The sequence below is a fragment of the Acomys russatus genome, chromosome 19 (assembly GCF_903995435.1).
Source record: "Acomys russatus chromosome 19, mAcoRus1.1, whole genome shotgun sequence".
Classification (NCBI taxonomy): domain Eukaryota; kingdom Metazoa; phylum Chordata; class Mammalia; order Rodentia; family Muridae; genus Acomys; species Acomys russatus.
The window spans coordinates 19,113,733-19,132,580 of record NC_067155.1 but is presented as its reverse complement, the minus strand read 5'-3'; the positions used below and the strand labels follow the sequence as shown (position 1 = coordinate 19,132,580).

Sequence of the window (18,848 nt, the reverse complement as noted above, 5' to 3'; positions counted from 1 at the left end):
CACTCCTGTAATCCCAGTGCTCGGGAGGCAGAGGCAGGTGGATCTCTGTGAGTTCAAGGCCAGCCTGGTGTACAAAGGGAGTCCAGGACAGCTAAGGCTACACAGAGAAACCCTGTATTGAAAAACCAAAAACAACCAACCAAACAAACAAACAAAAAAAACCTTAAGGTAGTGAGCTAACTGAATACGTTTCACACAGAGTGAAAGAAATCAGATGAGGTCAAGTGAGGACCCCCCCCCCTCACACACACACACACACACACACACACACACACACACACACACGGAGTGGAGTAAGCAAACTAGTCACTTACCTTGGATGAGTTGGGAATTCCACGGAGGGCTTTCGGAAACCACAAGCTGGTTACCCAAACATCGTTTCAGCGGGAGTAAAGTTAATGTCAGCTCACTTTGAAGAGCAGGAAGGTAAGTAAAGGAGAGAAAACGCAGCAGCTCACCTGGTACGTGGGTTTTAAACGTCCAATAGCCATTCTTCCTTTCTCTCGGCTCTTCTCTTGTGTCATGGCAATCCCAGATAACTGAGAAGGGAAAAGAACAAGATAAACTCAGCATCCAGGCTGCCTGCCTGTGGCAACCTTCCCCACAGTAAGCAGGGCATGGCGGAGCTACAGCACTTTGTCTGCATACATATAATCTGAACCCAAGTCATCTCCAATTCATCACCTGGGCATCACAGCTGCAGAGCTTACAAATAAAGAGGCGCGTGACTTCTTAATAAAGACACACCTTGAATAAATAAGTCGCTAAGATTAATTAAAGTTGTTTAACTCAACCATCCTTCTAATAGAGGTAGAAACTTGGGAGCACACTGTCACCACTTGGTTTGGCTGGGAAAGGCACAGGGTGACAGCTTTAGGCCCCTCACATACCCAAAGCCTTAAAGACGGCATTGTCACCACTGCCACACGCATGCCACAGTCCACCGCCCCGTGTGTAAACGGCAGGCTCGCCCTCTCCTACACCTCCGAGTCTCAAACACTGACGCCACAGGCTGGCGTCACTAGCAACAGTCTCACATTCTAGTCACAAAGAGCCTCCACGTCCGTGCACAAGGGGACAGCGAGGAAGGAACCAGCCATAGATTAACTCGCATCCTGCCACACAGAGTGGAGGGGGCGTGGAGTGACAGTCTCCCCGCGCTTTCCAACCACTGTCTTACACCCAGAGGCCTGACGACCCGCGTCCCGGGGATGCGCTGGCCACTCCCCGGCCCACTCCTCACGGGCAGAACGCACCTGCGGGAAGATCCCGTTCCTGCCCGGAAGGCTTAGATATCTCCTGCACTCCGGCCACACCCGCTGCCCTTTGGTCCATGGAATCTAGCCTCAGAGGAAAGAGCCCGGAAAGAAGAGTCTCGGTTGCCTGGGCTCCCGGAGGACACAAAGGGGCGACAGACCCGCTCCCGCTGGGGCCATTGGGAAATGTAGTCCAGACAGAAGGGGCAGCAGCACCGCGCTGACAGTCTGAGTCCCGATGTGTCTCTCACTGGCTTTCCACCGCCAAGCCACACGTGTGCAGACACACACGCAAGCAGGACACACATGCACAGAAAAATAAAAAGAAGATAAATTTCTGAAATCACGTGCGTGGCCGTTCACAGTATGTTTGACGCTTCTGATGTTTGAGTGTGCTGTGGTAGGAACTGATTTGTGGAGAATGCAACAGGATGCAACAGCGTGTTGAAAGGTTAGGATAAGCCGGGCGTGGTGGCGCACGCCTTTAATCCCAGCACTCGGGAGGCAGAGGCAGGAGGATCGCTGTGAGTTCGAGGCCAGCCTGGTCTACAAAGTGAGTCCATAATGGCCAAAGCTACACAGAGAAACCCTGTCTCGAAAAACAACAACAACAAAAAAAAAAAAAAAAAAAAAAAAAAGAAAAAGAAAAAGAAAAGAAAAAAGAAAAGAAAAAAAAGAAAGAAAGGTTAGGATATGCGTTCGTATGGAATTTTTTTCCCTGTGGAATCTGATTGGAAGCCAGTTCTGTATGAGAGATACAGAAAAGAAACTTTAAACTACATGGGGCTGGGCCCTAGTCTCTGGGACGCAGAAGCGGGCCGATTTCGGTGAGCTTGAGGCCAGCCTGCTCTACAAAGCGAGCGATGGCGAGCTCAAGACGCTCACCGCGGTAACGCCAGGCGAGAAAAAGAGAAGCAAACTATCGCTCGGAGTCCTAGCCCCTGTGTGAAGTAAATAAGGTCGCTTAAAAATACTGTGATAAAGTAAATATGCACACTGTAACACCTGAAGCGGGACCTGGAGAGGTGGCTCAGTCGTTGAGAGCGCTTGTGACCTTTGAAGAAGACGCGTGTGCAATTCCCGGAACTCAGGAAGATGCTCACAACCACCAGCCGCGGGGTCTGCCGCCCTCTTCTGGTCTCTCCGCGCACTGCATGCACGCGGGGCGGGCGCACATGCAGGCCAAGGACTCACACACAAGAAATAAAAATAGGCCGTAAACTTTAAAAACCCCTACCCAGATCCAGCCGACGGTCAGGACATTCTCCACAGTTGAGTGGAGAGTGTGATATGACTTTCTCACGTACTCTGGTGCCTCACATTTGACCACGTCCCCTGGAGGGGGAGGCCTGGTGGCACTCAGAGGAAGGACAGCAGGTAGCCAAGAAGAGACCTGATACCCTATGAGCATATACAGGGGGAGGAGGTCCCCCTCAGGAACAGTCATAGGGGAGGGGAATAATGGGAAAATGGGAGGGAGGGAGGAATGGGAGGATACAAGGGATGGGATAACCATTGAGATGTAACAAGAATAAATTAATTAAAAAAGAAATAAAAATAAATAACCCTTAAAAAAACACCCAACAACCATTGCATTAAACGGTGTTATCAAGAAAAAGAAAAGGCAGCCTACTCCTACAGCATGGATGAGGCTCTAATAGAGGCGCCGCGCCCACCTCCCTCCCCGCCAAGTGGCGATTGTTGGATCCCAGAGCCTTATTCATAAAAAGCAAGCGCTCTGCCACCCAAGCTACACCCCCAACTCCTGCTAAGGGTTTAAGTACATGAAAAGCACCCAGCCTTGAACTCACAGCAATCCACCTGCCCGCCTCTGCCTCCCCGAGCGCTGAGACTATCGGCTTTTAGAGACAAGGTTTATTTGTGTTCCTGGACTCGCTTTGTAGACCAGGCTGGCCTCGAACTCGTAGAGATCCGCCTGCCTCTGCGTGCGCCTTCGTACAGTGTATTATTATTATTATTATTATTATTATTATTATTATTTTATTTATTATTATTATTATTATTATTATTATTATTATTATTATTATTATTTATACAATGTTCTGTCTGCAGGCCAGAAGTTATTATTATTATTATTATTATATTATTATTATTATTATTATTATTATTATTATTATTATTATTATTATTATTATTATTATTATTATTATTTTATGTATACAATGTTCTGTCTGCAGGCCAGAAGAGGGCATCGGATCACATTACAGATGGCTGTGAGCCACCAAGTGTTTGCTGGGAACTGAACTCAGGACCTATTGGAAGAGCAGGCGGCGCTCTTAACCACTGAGCCTTCCCTCCAGCCCCCATCTTACACGTCACCGACCCTCGGGGTCTCTTGCGTCCATAAGCTCTACACCGCAAGCCCATGACCTAATATTACGTGATCATATCCACGTGACTCCTCCCCGTCCTCCTACCCGCTACCGAGAGTTTGTGTCCCGGAGCATCGCGCCCACCGTAAAGGCCGGAAGCAAACAAACTCAGCCGGCGCTTCCTCCCGGGACCCGACTCCTTAACCCTGAGACTCTCGGAGCGACGGCCATTGCCCCCCCTCTCCCCGCCAGTCTCGGGCCGTGAAGGCCTCTGGGAAATGTAGTCCGCAGCAAGAAAGCAGCGGATCCATGCGGATTCTTCTCAGTGGCAAGTTGCTCTCCCAGGCTGTGAGTGCCCAGGCCGCTGCCACACCACCGCCCTGGCCTAAGCGGATTCCATCCCCCGCGTGGCTGGAGCGCCGCGCCCCATCGCGAGCCTTGGGCACTTTCCCTCCCAGCTCGCTCGCGGAAGTCCCGAGCCGCGGGGCCTTCTGGGAAATGCTACCCTGCACCTAAAGCATCCAGGTTTGTGGCGCCGGTTCCCCGAGCCGGGCCGTCCGGTGTGAGCCCCCGTTAGGCGGCGTTGCGGGTGTGGGGTCGCCGGGCGGGGTGGCCGGGCTCCGCGGTGAGCCCCGGAAGCCGGACTCTGTGCTGCTGGGTGGGAGCGGGGCCCTGCGGACCGGGCGCGGGTGTGGATGGAGGGCGCGCGAGGCCAGCGGTTTGCAGCGGCCGTGGCGGCCCCGGCGTGATGTGGTTGTAATTTGCTTGTCATCCTCCGTGCGCCTTCGCTGACACCGGTGCTCGGGGGACGACCGAGATGACGAATGAATGAGAAACTCTGTGGGTGGGTGGGGTGGTGAGTGTAGGGGTGTGTGTGTGTAGACCGCGTGGGAGCGAGGGCTGCACTGAGCCGTTTATAATGGTGGGAAACATAAGTGTCAGGAACACACCCACCCCCCAGTGCTCGGCTGTTCATCTCCGTGCGTTGACAGGCTGTCCTGTGTCACTCGCCTTGCCGCTCCTACCCCATCCCCCAAATAGCAAGATACAGAAGAGACCGAAATTGACTCAGTTCTGCAAGCCATGCAGCTCCTGTCATGTCTACCCCTGTACACGCTTTGTGACTGTGAACACGTGTGTTTATGTGCTCACATAAAGCCCGCCAAGGCCTCTAAGAACAATCACGTTACACACACAGTTCTGTAACTTATGGGTCTTAGCTGTGTGGTTGTCGGGGAATTTTTAATTTAGGACATAGTTGCTCTGGCAAGAGATCACAATCCAAAGAGACCTTCTAGGTCCGTGTGATCTGGCTGGACTACAAACATGCCTTAAATCCAGGAGACAGAGGCAAGGAGATCTGAGTTCGAGGCCAGCCTGGTATACAGTGAGTATCAGGGAAAGGAAAGCTTCGGTCCAGGCGTGGTGGGGCATGTCTTTAATCTCAAACGACGAAGGTAAAGATAGTTTGTAGAAGGAAGCACCCAGGTTAGAAAGTGATGCCAAATTGAGTGGCAGAAAGAGAAAGTGGCAAATCAGAGTGGATTTGACAGAATAGGATATGCCCAGCTCTCAGGAGAAACGAAAGGGTCGCTACTAAAGGAGCAACTCGGAGAGGAGAGGAGGCAGCTTTACAGAGAGAGGAGGGAGAATAAGACGGCCTGTCCCCACTCCCGTATCTATTTGTCTATCTGCCTTGACTGAGGAAGAAGAAGTGTGCCTGTGTGAGGGTATGTGCACGTGTGTGTGTGTGTGTGTGTGTGTGTGTGTGTGCCTGTGTGCGTGCGCGCCCAGGGGGACCAGAAAAGGCCATTGGATCCCTTGCCTAGGAGGTGGAGTTACAGACGTTTGTCGGCTGTGGGCTGGGATTCTAAGTTGGGTCTTCTTAATCACTGAGACAACTTCTAGCCTCTCACTTGGCTCTTTTAACCCAGCAATTACCTGGACATATCTGGTGCCTTTCTGTTTTAGATCTTATTCTATTTTATTTTTCACTATGGAAAATAAGGGTTTAGTTCCCGTATCCATCTGTATTTCAGATACACACTACTAACAGACATAAACATTGCAATTCTGGTACACAGCACCTCTTTCTGTCAAGCTCCCATGTAATTCTTTCTTTCGTAAATGTCTCAGTACAGTAGGAGAGCCTGTACGTTATGCCTTGGCAGTTTCCTGTGTCCCGGGCCTGTGCTTTCAGAGCTGTGGCTAAAGTCCTGGGCACCCCAACACACGCGCTCCTGTCCACACACCCGCTGTCCTGGGCACCCCAACACACGCGCTCCTGTCCACACACCCGCTGTCCTGGGCACCCCAACACACGTGCTCCTGTCTACACACCCGCTGTCCTGGGCACCCCAACACACGCGCTCCTGTCCACACACCCGCTGTCCTGGGCACCCCAACACATGTGCTCCTGTCCACACACCCGCTGTCCTGGGTACCCCCAAACACGCGCTCCTGTCCACACACCTGCTGTCCTGGGTACCCCCAAACACGCGCTCCTGTCCACACACCCGCTGTCCTGGGCACCCCAACACACGCGCTCCTGTCCACACACCCACTGTCCTGGGCACCCCAACACACGCGCTCCTGTCCACACACCCGCTGTCCTGGGCACCCCAACACACGCGCTCCTGTCCACACACCCGCTGTCCTGGGCACCCCAACACACGCGCTCCTGTCCACACACCCGCTGTCCTGGGCACCCCAACACACGTGCTCCTGTCCACACACCCGCTGTCCTGGGCACCCCAACACACGTGCTCCTGTCCACACACCCGCTGTCCTGGGCACCCCAAAACACGTGCTCCTGTCCACACACCCGCTGTCTAGGGCACCCCAACAAACGTGCTCCTGTCCACACACCCGCTGTCTAGGGCACCCCAACAAACGTGCTCCTGTCCACACACCCGCTGTCCTGGGCACCCCAACATGCATGCTCCTGTCCACAAACCTGCTGTCCTGGGCACCCCAACAAACATGCTCCTGTCCACACACCCGCTGTCCTGGGTGCCCCAAAACACGTGCTCCTGTCCACACACCCGCTGTCCTGGGCACCCCAACACACGTGCTCCTGTCCACACACCCGCTGTCCTGGGCACCCCAACACACGTGCTCCTGTCCACACACCCGCTGTCCTGGGCACCCCAAAACACGTGCTCCTGTCCACACACCCGCTGTCCTGGGCACCCCAACACGCATGCTCCTGTCCACACGCCTGCTGTCCTGGGCACCCCAACAAACATGCTCCTGTCCACACACCCGCTGTCCTGGGTGCCCCAAAACACGTGCTCCTGTCCACACACCCGCTATCCTGGGTACCCCAACACACGTGCTCCTGTCCACACACCCGCTGTCCTGGGTACCCCCAAACATGTGCTCCTGTCCACACACCCGCTGTCCTGGGCACCCCAAAACACGTGCTCCTGTCCACACACCCGCTGTCTAGGGCACCCCAACAAACGTGCTCCTGTCCACACACCCGCTGTCCTGGGCACCCCAACACGCATGCTCCTGTCCACACACCTGCTATCCTGGGTACCCCAACAAACATGCTCCTGTCCACACACCTGCTGTCCTGGGTACCCCAACACACGTGCTCCTGTCCACACACCCGCTGTCCTGGGTGCCCCAACACACGTGCTCCTGTCCACACACCCGCTGTCCTGGGCACCCCAAAACATGTGCTCCTGTCCACACACCTGCTGTCTAGGGCACCCCAACAAACGTGCTCCTGTCCACACACCCGCTGTCCTGGGCACCCCAACACACGTGCTCCTGTCCACACACCCGCTGTCCTGGGTACCCCAACACATGTGCTCCTGTCCACACACCCGCTGTCCTGGGCACCCCAACACACGTGCTCCTGTCCACACACCTGCTGTCCTGGGTACCCCAACACACGTGCTCCTGTCCACACACCCGCTGTCCTGGGTACCCCAACACACGTGCTCCTGTCCACACACCCGCTGTCCTGGGTACCCCAACACACGTGCTCCTGTCCACACACCCGCTGTCCTGGGTACCCCAAAACACATGCTCCTGTCCACACACCCGCTGTCCTGGGCACCCCAACACATGTGCTCCTGTCCACACACCGCTCTGTCCTGTGTCGTCTTTCTGGTGACCCCTGGGCTATTAGCTCCTCAGTAGAGTGGAGACGTTTGCGCTTTCTGAGGGACCCAAGAGTGACCGTAAGTTGTAGATGCAGGTTCTGAAGCTCAAAGGCCTGTCTTAGAGATGTCCGTTCTTTTCGCCAGCTCAGCCTGCTCAGGACGTCTCACCCTAAAAAGAAGAGGAAATGACTGAGTCTGAGGTAAATATTAAATACTGTGTCATTCTCCACTTCTGTATGCATTTGAAGGGCCCTGCGGAGCCCATGGCGTGCGTTTAGAAGGTCTATGTACATAAAACAGTTTCTTTTCCTCCAGAGAAAGTAGTGTTAGAAGATTAAAACTAAGGGAGAGTTCAAATGCGCTTCTATTAAGTTCATTCAGAGAGATTAAGCTGGGCCTCATGTTTCATTTTCTTTTTTTTTTTTTTTTAAAAGATTGATTTATTTATTATGTATACAGTGCTCTGCCTGCATGTCCACCTGCAGGCCAGCAGAGGGCGCCAGATCTCACTATAGATGGCTGTGAGCCACCATGTGGTTGCTGGGAATTGAACTCAGCATCTCTGGAAGAGCAGACAGTGCTCTTAACCGCTGAGCTGTCTCTCCAGCCTCATTTTCATTTTTTTTAGGTAAAGCAAACAGGGCACAAGTTGATTACATTACTTTCATTATGTATAAAGCTAAATACAATAATTCCATTGCAGAAACAAGCCTTTCCTTGGCACTTGGGTCAGTGAGAACAGCAATCCATGGCTCTACAGTTGCTAAATCTGCAGTTGTGGCTGGAGACGCAGCACTGTCCGCGTAGCTGAGATTCGGGAGGCGCACAAGTGGCCACCAAAACCCAGTGCACATAGTGTAGCACCGCACAGCGCTGAGGGGGTGTGTCTAAATATGGTCCCCTGCTGCATGTGGTGGAGCGCAGCGCTGAGGGGGTGTGTCTAAATATGGTCCCTGCTGCATGTGGTGGAGCACAGCGCTGAGGGGGGTGTGTCTAAATATGGTCCCCTGCTGCATGTGGTGGAGCACAGCGCTGAGGGGTGTGTTCTAATATGGTCCCCTGCTGCATGTGGTGGAGCACAGCGCTGAGGGGGTGTGTCTAAATATGGTCCCCTGCTGCATACGGTGGAGCACAGCGCTGAGGGGGTGTGTCTAAATATGGTCCCCTGCTGCATGTGGTGGAGCACAGCGCTGAGGGGGTGTGTCTAAATATGGTCCCCTGCTGCATGTGGTGGAGCACAGCACTGAGGGGGTGTGTCTAAATATGGTCCCCTGCTGCATACAGTGGAGCACAGCGCTGAGGGGGTGTGTCTAAATATGGTCCCCTGCTGCATGTGGTGGAGCGCAGCGCTGAGGGGGTGTGTCTAAATATGGTCCCCTGCTGCATGCGGTGGAGCACAGCGCTGAGGGGGTGTGTCTAAATATGGTCCCCTGCTGCATGTGGTGGAGCGCAGCGCTGAGGGGGTGTGTCTAAACAGTCTGGTACTGTGTGTGGAGGAGCGCTGCCCAGCAGTAAGGGACCGTGTTCCAGCTCCTCGCAGCAGGAACCTATCAACACAGGTGAAGCAGCTGAGACGACACCCACGGACTCTGTTCATACCACATTCGAACTTGCAAAAGTGTTAGAGTTCAGAGCAGTGACATGGATATGGTAGGATATGAGTGCTGGGAGGTGGAGAGATAAGCAGCTCAGTGTCATCCTTGGCTACATCGCAAGTTCAAAGCTAGCCTGGGGAACACGGGACCTGGCTCAACCACAGCCGTGTCAGAATGGTGGCTACGCCTGAGCGGGTAGGTTGCCTGAGTAGCCGGGAGTGTCGACGGAGACATCATTATCTGACATTATTTGATGGGTGAGCATGTAAAAGTGTCAGTTATAAAGGCTTTCAGCTACTGACTTACTGAAAGCAGCCCTCACTCCGGCATCTTCGTCACAAATGAGGTAAATATTGAAGGTCTCTTTTTCTTCGACCATGTTTTCATGTCTGCTAGCTTTTTACACCTGTAATGTTGGCCTCAGCCACCCCGAGGTGATTTTCAAAGCGAGCACACTGTGTAGCCAGCACAGGGTCAAGAAATGGAATTGTTGGCCCGTGAGATGGCTCAGCGAGCGAGCGCTCTCACCAGCAGGTTTGACGACGTGAGTGCGCCTGCGCCCCGCGTGGAAGCTGCAGAGGACTGAGCCAGGCGGTCAGGTGGCCTCCCTGCAGCGTCATTGATTTAACATTGTGTTTATCTGGTTCGTCCACGTCATTCAGCTATCGAGTGAATTAGCTTTTATTCATACATATTGTTGACCAGCACTTAATTGGTTTTATCTTAAGGGATTATAAACATGAAAAATAGGAAATTTTTTTACAAAGCTAGGCTGTGCATTGTTATGCAAAAACAGTTTTCTAAAGTGATTGTCTAAGATGGCACTGTGTCTAAGAGTGCCCAGGCACCCCATAACCTTCTTGAGTGTTTTTTGTTTTTGTTTTGTTTTGTTTTTTGAGTGTTGTTATTGGTTTGTCTTTTAATCGTGATTGAACCCAAGGCCCCATGGATGAGCACTCTACCACTGGGTTAGGAGCCCGCTTAAGGATTTTTTTTTTTTTTTTTTTTTTTTTTGACACAGGGTTTCTCTGTGTAGCCTTGGCTGTCCTGGATTTCGTAGATCAAGTTGGTCTCCAGCTACGAGATCCGCCTGCCTCTGCCTCCCCGCGTGCTGGGATGACGGGTGTGCGTCACCATGCTGTGCAACTGATACGCTTTTCATTTCCAGTATTTTGGTTTGGTTTTTCTTCAGTATTTCTTTCCTCTTACTGAATTCCTCTTTCGTGTCTCATCTCCGTTCTTATTGTATTCAGTTGTTTGTGTTCTCTTGGGATTTTCTTTTTTCAGGAGTTTTATATTCTTTAAGTTCTTTGGACTTACTTTTCTCAGCAGTTATTTTTTTTTTTCCTCAGCAGTTATTTTTAAGGTGATTCCATCCACTTCACTTTCTCTGGATTCCACTCCTATAGAGTAATAATTTTTAGAGGATTTAGGTTATGTTGGGTTTTCATGCCATGTATTGTGTTGAGACTTGCACTTGTGGAACTGGATGGTTGGCTGAGTTTATTTAAAGCTGTCCTTGTTTCAGAGTGGGTGTTTATGTGTTAGCAATGTCTCTTCCTGGTCTTCACTGTGAAAGGATAGTAGGCTGTTACTGTGTGTGTGTGTGTGTGTGTGTGTGTGTGTGTGTGTGTGTTTAGAGTCTGGACAGGCGTGCTGATCTCACTTAAGGAAGGTTTGGGACAGCAGCATCCCCGGCACGGTGGCTACCGATGTGATTTGAAGTTCCCTGCGGAAGCTGAACTCCCCATGGCATAGGCAGGCGGACCCTGCCCAGCGCGCTGTGAGCATGCCTTGCTCATCGGGTGTAATGTAATACAAAAGTCTACTGCATATGCATGCCACTGGCTGTTTCCTAGCTAGCGACATAAAGTGACAGTGTTGCCAATACGATGTTGGTGTTGCTTAGAAAACAGGCAGTGCTTTTTATAACCCTTCTTCCGAATTTTCTCTAAACAAGGTTTGTTGCATTTTTCCTACATGGTTAAAATGGAGAACTGCGGGTTGAGTGTCAGTGTGTTGTTCCAGGGAACGGTGACATTCAAAGATGTGGCCATCGACTTCACCCCTGAGGAATGGAGGCAGCTGGGCCCTCTTCAGAGGGACCTCTACCGGAACGTGATGCTGGAGAACTACAGCCACCTCATCTCCGTGGGTAAGCCGGCGGCCACAGCCTCCGCACCGTGGGTAAGCCGGTGGCCACAGCCTCGTCACCGTGGGTAAGCCGGCGGCTACAGCCTCCGCACCGTGGGTAAGCCGGCGGCGGCCACAGCCTCGTCACCGTGGGTAAGCCGGCGGCCACAGCCTCCGCACCGTGGGTAAGCCGGCGGCGGCCACAGCCTCGTCACCGTGGGTAAGCCAGCCGGCAGTGGCGGCGCGGGGCTGTTAAACAGCGCACAGAGCTCTGGGCCTCGCCGGGAGTTAATGTTCCCGTCCGTGCTGCAGCTTCCCAAACAGACTCTGTGGTGGTGTTTGAGGGTGCAGCATTCCCCGCGGTTAGGGCTCGTGGCCCTCGCAGCTCCTGCTCAGGCTCCCGGGGGTGTCCTGTTACGGCTCTGCCCACATCAGCGCGCTCTCCCTCCCACAGGCTCCCCACTCACCAAGCCTGATGTCATTTTCAAGTTGGAGCAAGAGGAAGAGCCGTGTGTAGCGGAGAAAGACGTGTTAAAGGGACACGGTCCAGGTCAGTGGGCGGAGACCAGCCAGGTGCAGGGGGGCCCCCGACCATGAGGGAGCTGAGATGTTTCTGCAAGTCACAGTTGTAAAGCATGTAGGCATGTAACAATTAAGGGGGGACTCATTGAAACTAAGGTGTCACTTCTTTTTAAAAACATTTTTAATTGCATGTTTTATTTGTGGGGGTATTGGGGGTGTGTGTGCCTCGGTGCACATGTGGGGGGGTTGGGGGTGTATGCGTGTGTGCCTCGGTGCACATGTGGGGGGTTTTGGGGGTATATGCATGTGTGCCTCGGTGCACATGTGGGGGGGTTTGGGGGTGTATGCGTGTGTGCCTCGGTGCACATGTGGGGGGTTGGGGGTGTGTGCCTCGGTGCACATGTGGGGGGGTTTGGGGGTGTATGCGTGTGTGCCTCGGTGCACATGTGAGGGGGTTTGGGGGTATATGCGTGTGTGCCTCGGTGCACATGTGGGGGGTTTGGGGGTGTATGCGTGTGTGCCTCGGTGCACATGTGGGGGGTTGGGGGGGTGTGCCTCGGTGCACATGTGGGGGGTTGGGGGGCGTGTGCCTCGGTGCACATGTTGGGGGCTGGGGATGTGTGTGCCTCGGTGCAAATGTGGGGGTTGGGGGTGTGTGTGCCTCGGTGCACATGTGGGGGGTTGGGGTGTGTGTGCCTCGGTGCACACGTGGGGGTGTTAGGGTGTGTGTGTCCCTTGGTGCACATGTGGGGGGTTGGGGGGGTCCCTCGGTGCACATGTGGGGGGTTGGGGTGTGTGTGCCTCGGTGCACATGTGGGGGGATGTGTTGACTCTGTTTTTTAGCAATTAAACTTTATTATGTAACCCAAATAGCTTATAAAAGAAGGAAAAAGGTTAAAGGGACGAAAGAGTGAACCTTCCGGTAGCCGTTCCACGGGACGGATCCTTAGGTGTCTCTCTGGCCGGCGTGCTGATCCAGCTTGTCCGCTGCCCCTGCACGCTCTCCCTGCAGCCGACTTTGTTATTCTCTCTTCCCCAACTCCTTCAGTCACGTGGGAAGGACTGGCTCCTTCTCCCAGTGAGGGTCCATTAGAAAGACAATAGTCCAAGTGGGGTTCCCAGGTCTGCTTCCTGAATTCTAGACCCAGGATGGCTCCACTCAGTCTGTCACAAGGTATTCATGGGGTGCCCCAAGGGTAAAGCCCGCCAAGACTGCTCCCACCTATGACAATGCTTACTCCTTCCCACAGGGATGGGTGTGTGTGTGCCTCGGTGCACATGTGGGGGGTTGGGGGTGTGTGCCTCGGTGCACATGTGGGGGGTTGGGGGGTGTGTGCCTCGGTGCACATGTGGGGGTGTTGGGGTGTGTGTGCCTCGGTGCACATGTGGAAGTTAGAGGACAAATTGGCAAAAAATGCTTTTACCTGCTGAGCCATTTCATCAGGCCAAGGTGTTGGTCTTCATTTGTGTGTGTGTGTGTGTGTATGTGTGTGTGTGTGTGTGTGTGTGTGTGTGCGCGCATGTGTAGGCCAGAGGACAACCGTATTCTGAGGTATTGGGAGTTAGGACTGTCATATCTTTTTGGCAGCACACGAAAAACACGTAAGATTTTTCTTTTTGGTTATTATTAGTGTTGTGCTGAGCCAGGGTCTCATAGCCCTAGCCAGCCCTGAACTTGCTCTACAGCTGAGGCTGACCTGGGATTCCCGAACCTTCCGCCTCCACCCGCCAAGGGATGAAATTACAGGCAGAGTCTACAGTGCTTACCCATTGCGTGTTCATTTTTACTGTTTGGATATTTCTTAACTAATTTTTCCTTATATTTTTATATTTTTGTTTTATAAGTGTAATTTTCTTCTTTTGTTACATTTCCTAAAGTTATATATGTGTGTGTGTATTTATATATATGAAAGTTATTATAATTAATATTACTTTCTTTTGCATAAAACAAAGATAATTAAATTTCTTAATGCCTGTTCCTACTCATTATTTTCTTCCCTGGAATTTCCTTCCCTGGAAAATTGAGGAGCTAAGAGATACATGTGGGTGGAGCACTGGCTCAGCAGTTGGGAGCACTAGCTGCTCTTGTGGAGGACCTGGGCCAGATCCCCAGCATCCACATGGCAGCTCACAACTGTCTTAACTCCAGCTCCCAGGATCCGATGCCCTCTTCAGGCATCCACAGGCACAGGCTGCACTTAAATGCATGTGGACAAATACCCATATACATAAAGTGAACATATTTTTGAGATAAAACTAAAACAGGAGAGATGCATTTGAAATTTGTTTAATCGTGGGACCATTTTTTTTTTCAATTAGTATGTCAGTGTTGGAAAAGAAATCACTAGTAATATTTATTTGCTCTCTGCCTCAGGAGACGTCTGTGGAACTGAGGAGTGCCAGGATGCCCAGGACCGAGTGCTGAGGCAAGCTGTCAGGGAAGCGGTGACTCACGGGGCCTGGGACTGCCCTAAGGAACTGACAAATACGTTTCCTCCAGACTCAGACTCCGTCCCTTCCCGGCCCGCTCTCTCTGGGCCCGGCGCTCCGGGAAAGCGTTCAGAGCGCAACTTCGATCATCAGAACCCTGTGAGCTCCGCCACGACACAGGAACATTCGGAATATGATGACACTACGGAACCAGCTAGCAACAGCTCGCCCCATTTTGTGGTGACCCCCTTCAAGTGCAACCACTGTGGGATAGGCTTTAGTCAAACCCTGGACCTCATCAGACACCTGAGAGTCCACACCGGGGGGAAGCTGTACGAGTGCCGCCAGTGCGGGAAGGGCTTCAGCCTCAAGGAGAAGCTCATTAACCACCATAAGCTGCACAGCGGGGACCTGTGCTACGAGTGTGACGTGTGTGGGAAAACCTTCATTAAAATGTCCAACCTCATCCGGCATCAAAGAGTCCACACCGGGGAGAAGCCGTTTGTCTGCCTGGAGTGCGGGAAGTCCTTCAGCCAGAAGTCAAACCTCATCGATCACGAGAAAACCCACACTGGCGAGAAGCCTTACGCGTGCAGCGAGTGTGCAAAGTCCTTCAGCCAGAAACAGAGCCCTCGTGGCGCACCACAAAGTTCACACGGGCGAGAGGCCGTACGCGTGCAACGAGTGCGGCAAAGCCTTCCCGCGCGTGGCGTCCCTCGCCCTTCACATGCGGAGCCACACGGGCGAGAAGCCCTACAAGTGTGACGACTGTGGGAAAGCCTTTGCACAGTTTTCCATGCTGATCATACACGTGCGCGTCCACACGGGCGAGAGGCCGTACGTGTGCAGCGAGTGTGGCAAGGCCTTCTCCCAGAGCTCAGCCCTCACCGTGCACATCCGGAGCCACACGGGCGAGAAGCCCTACGAGTGCAAGGAGTGTAGGAAGTCCTTCAGCCATAAGAAGAACTTCGTCACCCACCAGAAAATTCACACGCGGGAGAAGCCTTTCGGGTGTAACGAGTGCGGGAAAGCCTTCATCCAGATGTCCAATCTGGTGAGGCACCAGCGAATCCACACCGGGGAGAAGCCCTACGTGTGCAAGGAGTGCGGCAAGGCCTTCAGCCAGAAGTCCAACCTCCTGGCGCACGAGAAGATCCACTCCGGGGAGAAGCCGTTCGAGTGCGGCGAGTGCGGGAAAGCCTTCAGCCAGAAGCAGAACTTCATCACGCACCAGAAGGTCCACACGGGCGAGAAGCCCTACGACTGCAACGAGTGCGGCAAGGCCTTCTCGCAGATCGCCTCGCTCACCCTGCACCTGCGCAGCCACACGGGCGAGCGGCCCTACGAGTGCGACAGGTGCGGCAAGGCCTTCTCGCAGTGCTCGCTGCTGAACCTGCACATGCGCAGCCACACGGGCGAGAAGCCCTACGCGTGCAGCGAGTGCGGCAAGGCCTTCTCGCAGAGGACGTCGCTCATCGTGCACATGCGCGGCCACACGGGCGAGAAGCCGTACGAGTGCAACAAGTGCGGCAAGGCCTTCTCGCAGAGCTCGTCCCTCACCATCCACATCCGCGGCCACACGGGCGAGCGGCCCTTCGACTGCAGCGAGTGCGGCAAGGCCTTCTCGCAGATCTCGTCCCTCACGCTGCACATGAGGAAGCACACGGGGGAGAAGCCGTACGGCTGCGTCGAGTGCGGCAAGGCCTTCAGCCAGAAGTCGCACCTCGTCAGGCACCAGCGCATCCACACGCACTAGGAGCCCGTGCGCACCGGCCGTGGGGCCCGCGGGCTTGGTGGCCATCTCTCGCCCAGGCGCCGACAGCAGTCAGACCCGAGAGGAGGCAGCGCTGTGTGTCGGTGCCTGGGCCCCTTGCTGACGTAATAATAAGGATTGGAAAAGCAGGAACAGTTTTATGGGCAACATGAGACTGTAAGGTGCAGGCCTCCATGACAGTGTGCCAATGAGAGCCGTAACATACCTATAAAGGCACAAAGCTTGCTGATGGCTACAAAAGAACGCCCGAAAAAGAAGTTTGAAAATTGGGAAATACAAGTCCCGTTCCAGTTTCCTGCCTTTGCCCACCACCACTGAAAAGGCACACGTCAGTGGTAAAGAAGTTCCTGAACCCATTTCAGAGCAAAACAGGAGGCCAAGGACAACAAATAACAAACAAAAAACAGACAAGCAGGGAGGATGTGCAGCACTAGATATCATTGCGTTATTTAAGGTTTTTCTCATGTACATTCTTTTGAGTGAATAAACAAACTGTTGGAAATAAGTTGAGATTAACATGGGCATTTAAGAGTTGGCACTTTGTGTATGGGTGTCGCCGCCGAACTCGCTGGGGTGTGTCCAGCCTACTCCGTGTGTGCGAATCATGTGACTCAGCTATGTGGCTTCTCAACAAGACAGGGAGAGGGCCTGTCAGGCCGCGGAGACGCCCGGCGGGTAGGGCGCTCGCTGCCAAGCCTGACACTTGCCTTTGCTCCCCGGAATCACATGGTGGAAAGAGAGAGCTGCCTCCCACAGTTGTCCTCCGACCTCCAAGGGCACACCATGCCGTGCATGTCCACACACACATATAAAAATAATCCACATGGGAAAAGTAAAGTTCTGAAACTACGATGGAATAAAGTAGGATCTGTTACTTGAGAGTCAGAGCATTAAATAAACGGCAACCCACAGACACGAGGCAGGCTGTTTTCCTCTTCTGCCTCTGACTCCAAAGCGCCCATGTATCTGTGCAAAGAGACATCTCTCAATGTGTTCCCAGAACCATCATTGGTTTAGCTTTAAATTGTAACTTTACCATCAACACAGAGATGGATTGATATGTTTATTTCTACGGCAGGGCAGTATACTGTATTTAAAATGTATAAAATTCACATGTAGTTATATGTACAGATCACAATATTTTGAGAGGGAAAAACCAAAATACACAAACATGGTATAAAATTTGTAACGTAATAAAACAGTTTAAAGAACAGTATTGGAAATTGTTCCTGGTTCCATTCACGCAGCAGTTGCCTTTGAGGCTGTAGAAGGGTTTTATGGGAGTCGTTACATTGACCTGTGATGCTTTTTAATAAAAGAACGAGAGGAAATATGGCAGCGCAACTGAGTCTGGTCGTCAAAATCAGGCCTGAGGCTTTTAAGGCTCTTGTCTTGAGTTGCCTACTTTCGCTCAAGTAAGTCAGGCTTAGGGTTAGAAGCGTGGGTTTAAATAGGATCAATCTTAAAATAAAAATAGCACTTATGCTATTTTATGTTTAATCCTCTTAAACAAGCCTAATTTAAAGATGTTTTGTTCACTCTGTTATGTCGTATCTGGGATGTTTCCTCAAAGACTCATTTGCTGAGAACTTGGTCCCCAAAACAAGAGTGTTGAGAGGTGATTTGGCCATGACCTCTTCAAAGGTTGGCTCATCCATGGATCCCTAGCTGGTGCTGGAAGCTTCTGGAAGGCGGAGGCTGTAGGAGGTAGGTCACCCGGGGCATGCCTTCGGAGGGGAGAGCCACGGTCACCCTGGGGCACGCCTTCGGAGGGGAGAGCCACGGTCACCCGGGGTACGCCTTCAGAGGGAGAGCCACGGTCACCCGGGGCACGCCTTCAGAGGGGAGAGCCACGGTTTCCTTATGTCACAGTCCTGGTACTGTGAAGGCCAGCCTCAGGGGCAGGTCAGGTCCTAAGCAATGAATCACTAGCACACTTCCCTGAGGGAGCAAAGCTTAACTCTCTCCTGCCAGAGGCCTAGGGGAGGGAAGAGGATGAGATCGGGAGATACGAGTGAGGGGATAATAACCGGCTGTAATGTGAATAAATTATAACAAAAAATACAGGATTCGTAATTTGAAGACATATAATTTGAAGATATGCATCTCTCAATTTTAAAAATAAGAACATAATAAATTGCTCTTAATTTTTTAAAAAGCCTTAATTCTCTGGGGCCAGCAAAAAGGGTGAGGGACACACACACACACACACACACACACACACACACACACACACACGGTAGATCAAGCTCCAAGAATTTTATTCTTTCTCCCACAGCTTACATTACCCAGCAACGTCTTTCAAGCAGTATAAAAATTACAGTGTGGTTACATCTTATTTTTCTTTAAGTGAATGATTAAAATGAGTCTATGTAAAACAAAACAAAACCCCAGCATGTTCCCCGGTACCTTACATGATTAAACATTTTGCATATTACAGGTGAAAAACAAATTATTCCCAAGAACCCACATACATTTATGCCTAAGCAACTTGTTATAGGTCAACAAAGCATAAGGATTTTTCAGCCAGTTTCTCTTACCGCCAGGCTGCAATTTACAGTTTACAAAGGAAGGATCAGTCATTTTATTATTTATCTTTAAAAGTTGTCTCATACAAAAAAAAAACCTTGGGCTGGAGTGATGGCTCAGAGGTTAAGGATACCGACTGCTCCTCCAGAGGTCCTGAG

At 52.2% G+C, this 18,848-nt stretch overlaps 1 protein-coding gene across 1 annotated transcript; it reads left to right on the top strand.

Annotated features, from left to right (window-relative positions):
- Nucleotides 1-11,408: 11,408 nt before the first annotated feature.
- On the top strand, nucleotides 11,409-16,143 carry Znf569 (zinc finger protein 569). Its single transcript, XM_051162791.1, is given in 4 exon segments — nucleotides 11,409-11,457; nucleotides 11,890-11,985; nucleotides 14,332-15,017; nucleotides 15,019-16,143. Coding segments are annotated over 4 exon segments (1,941 nt in total). The 5' UTR covers nucleotides 11,409-11,423.
- The last annotated feature ends 2,705 nt before the right edge of the window (nucleotides 16,144-18,848 follow it).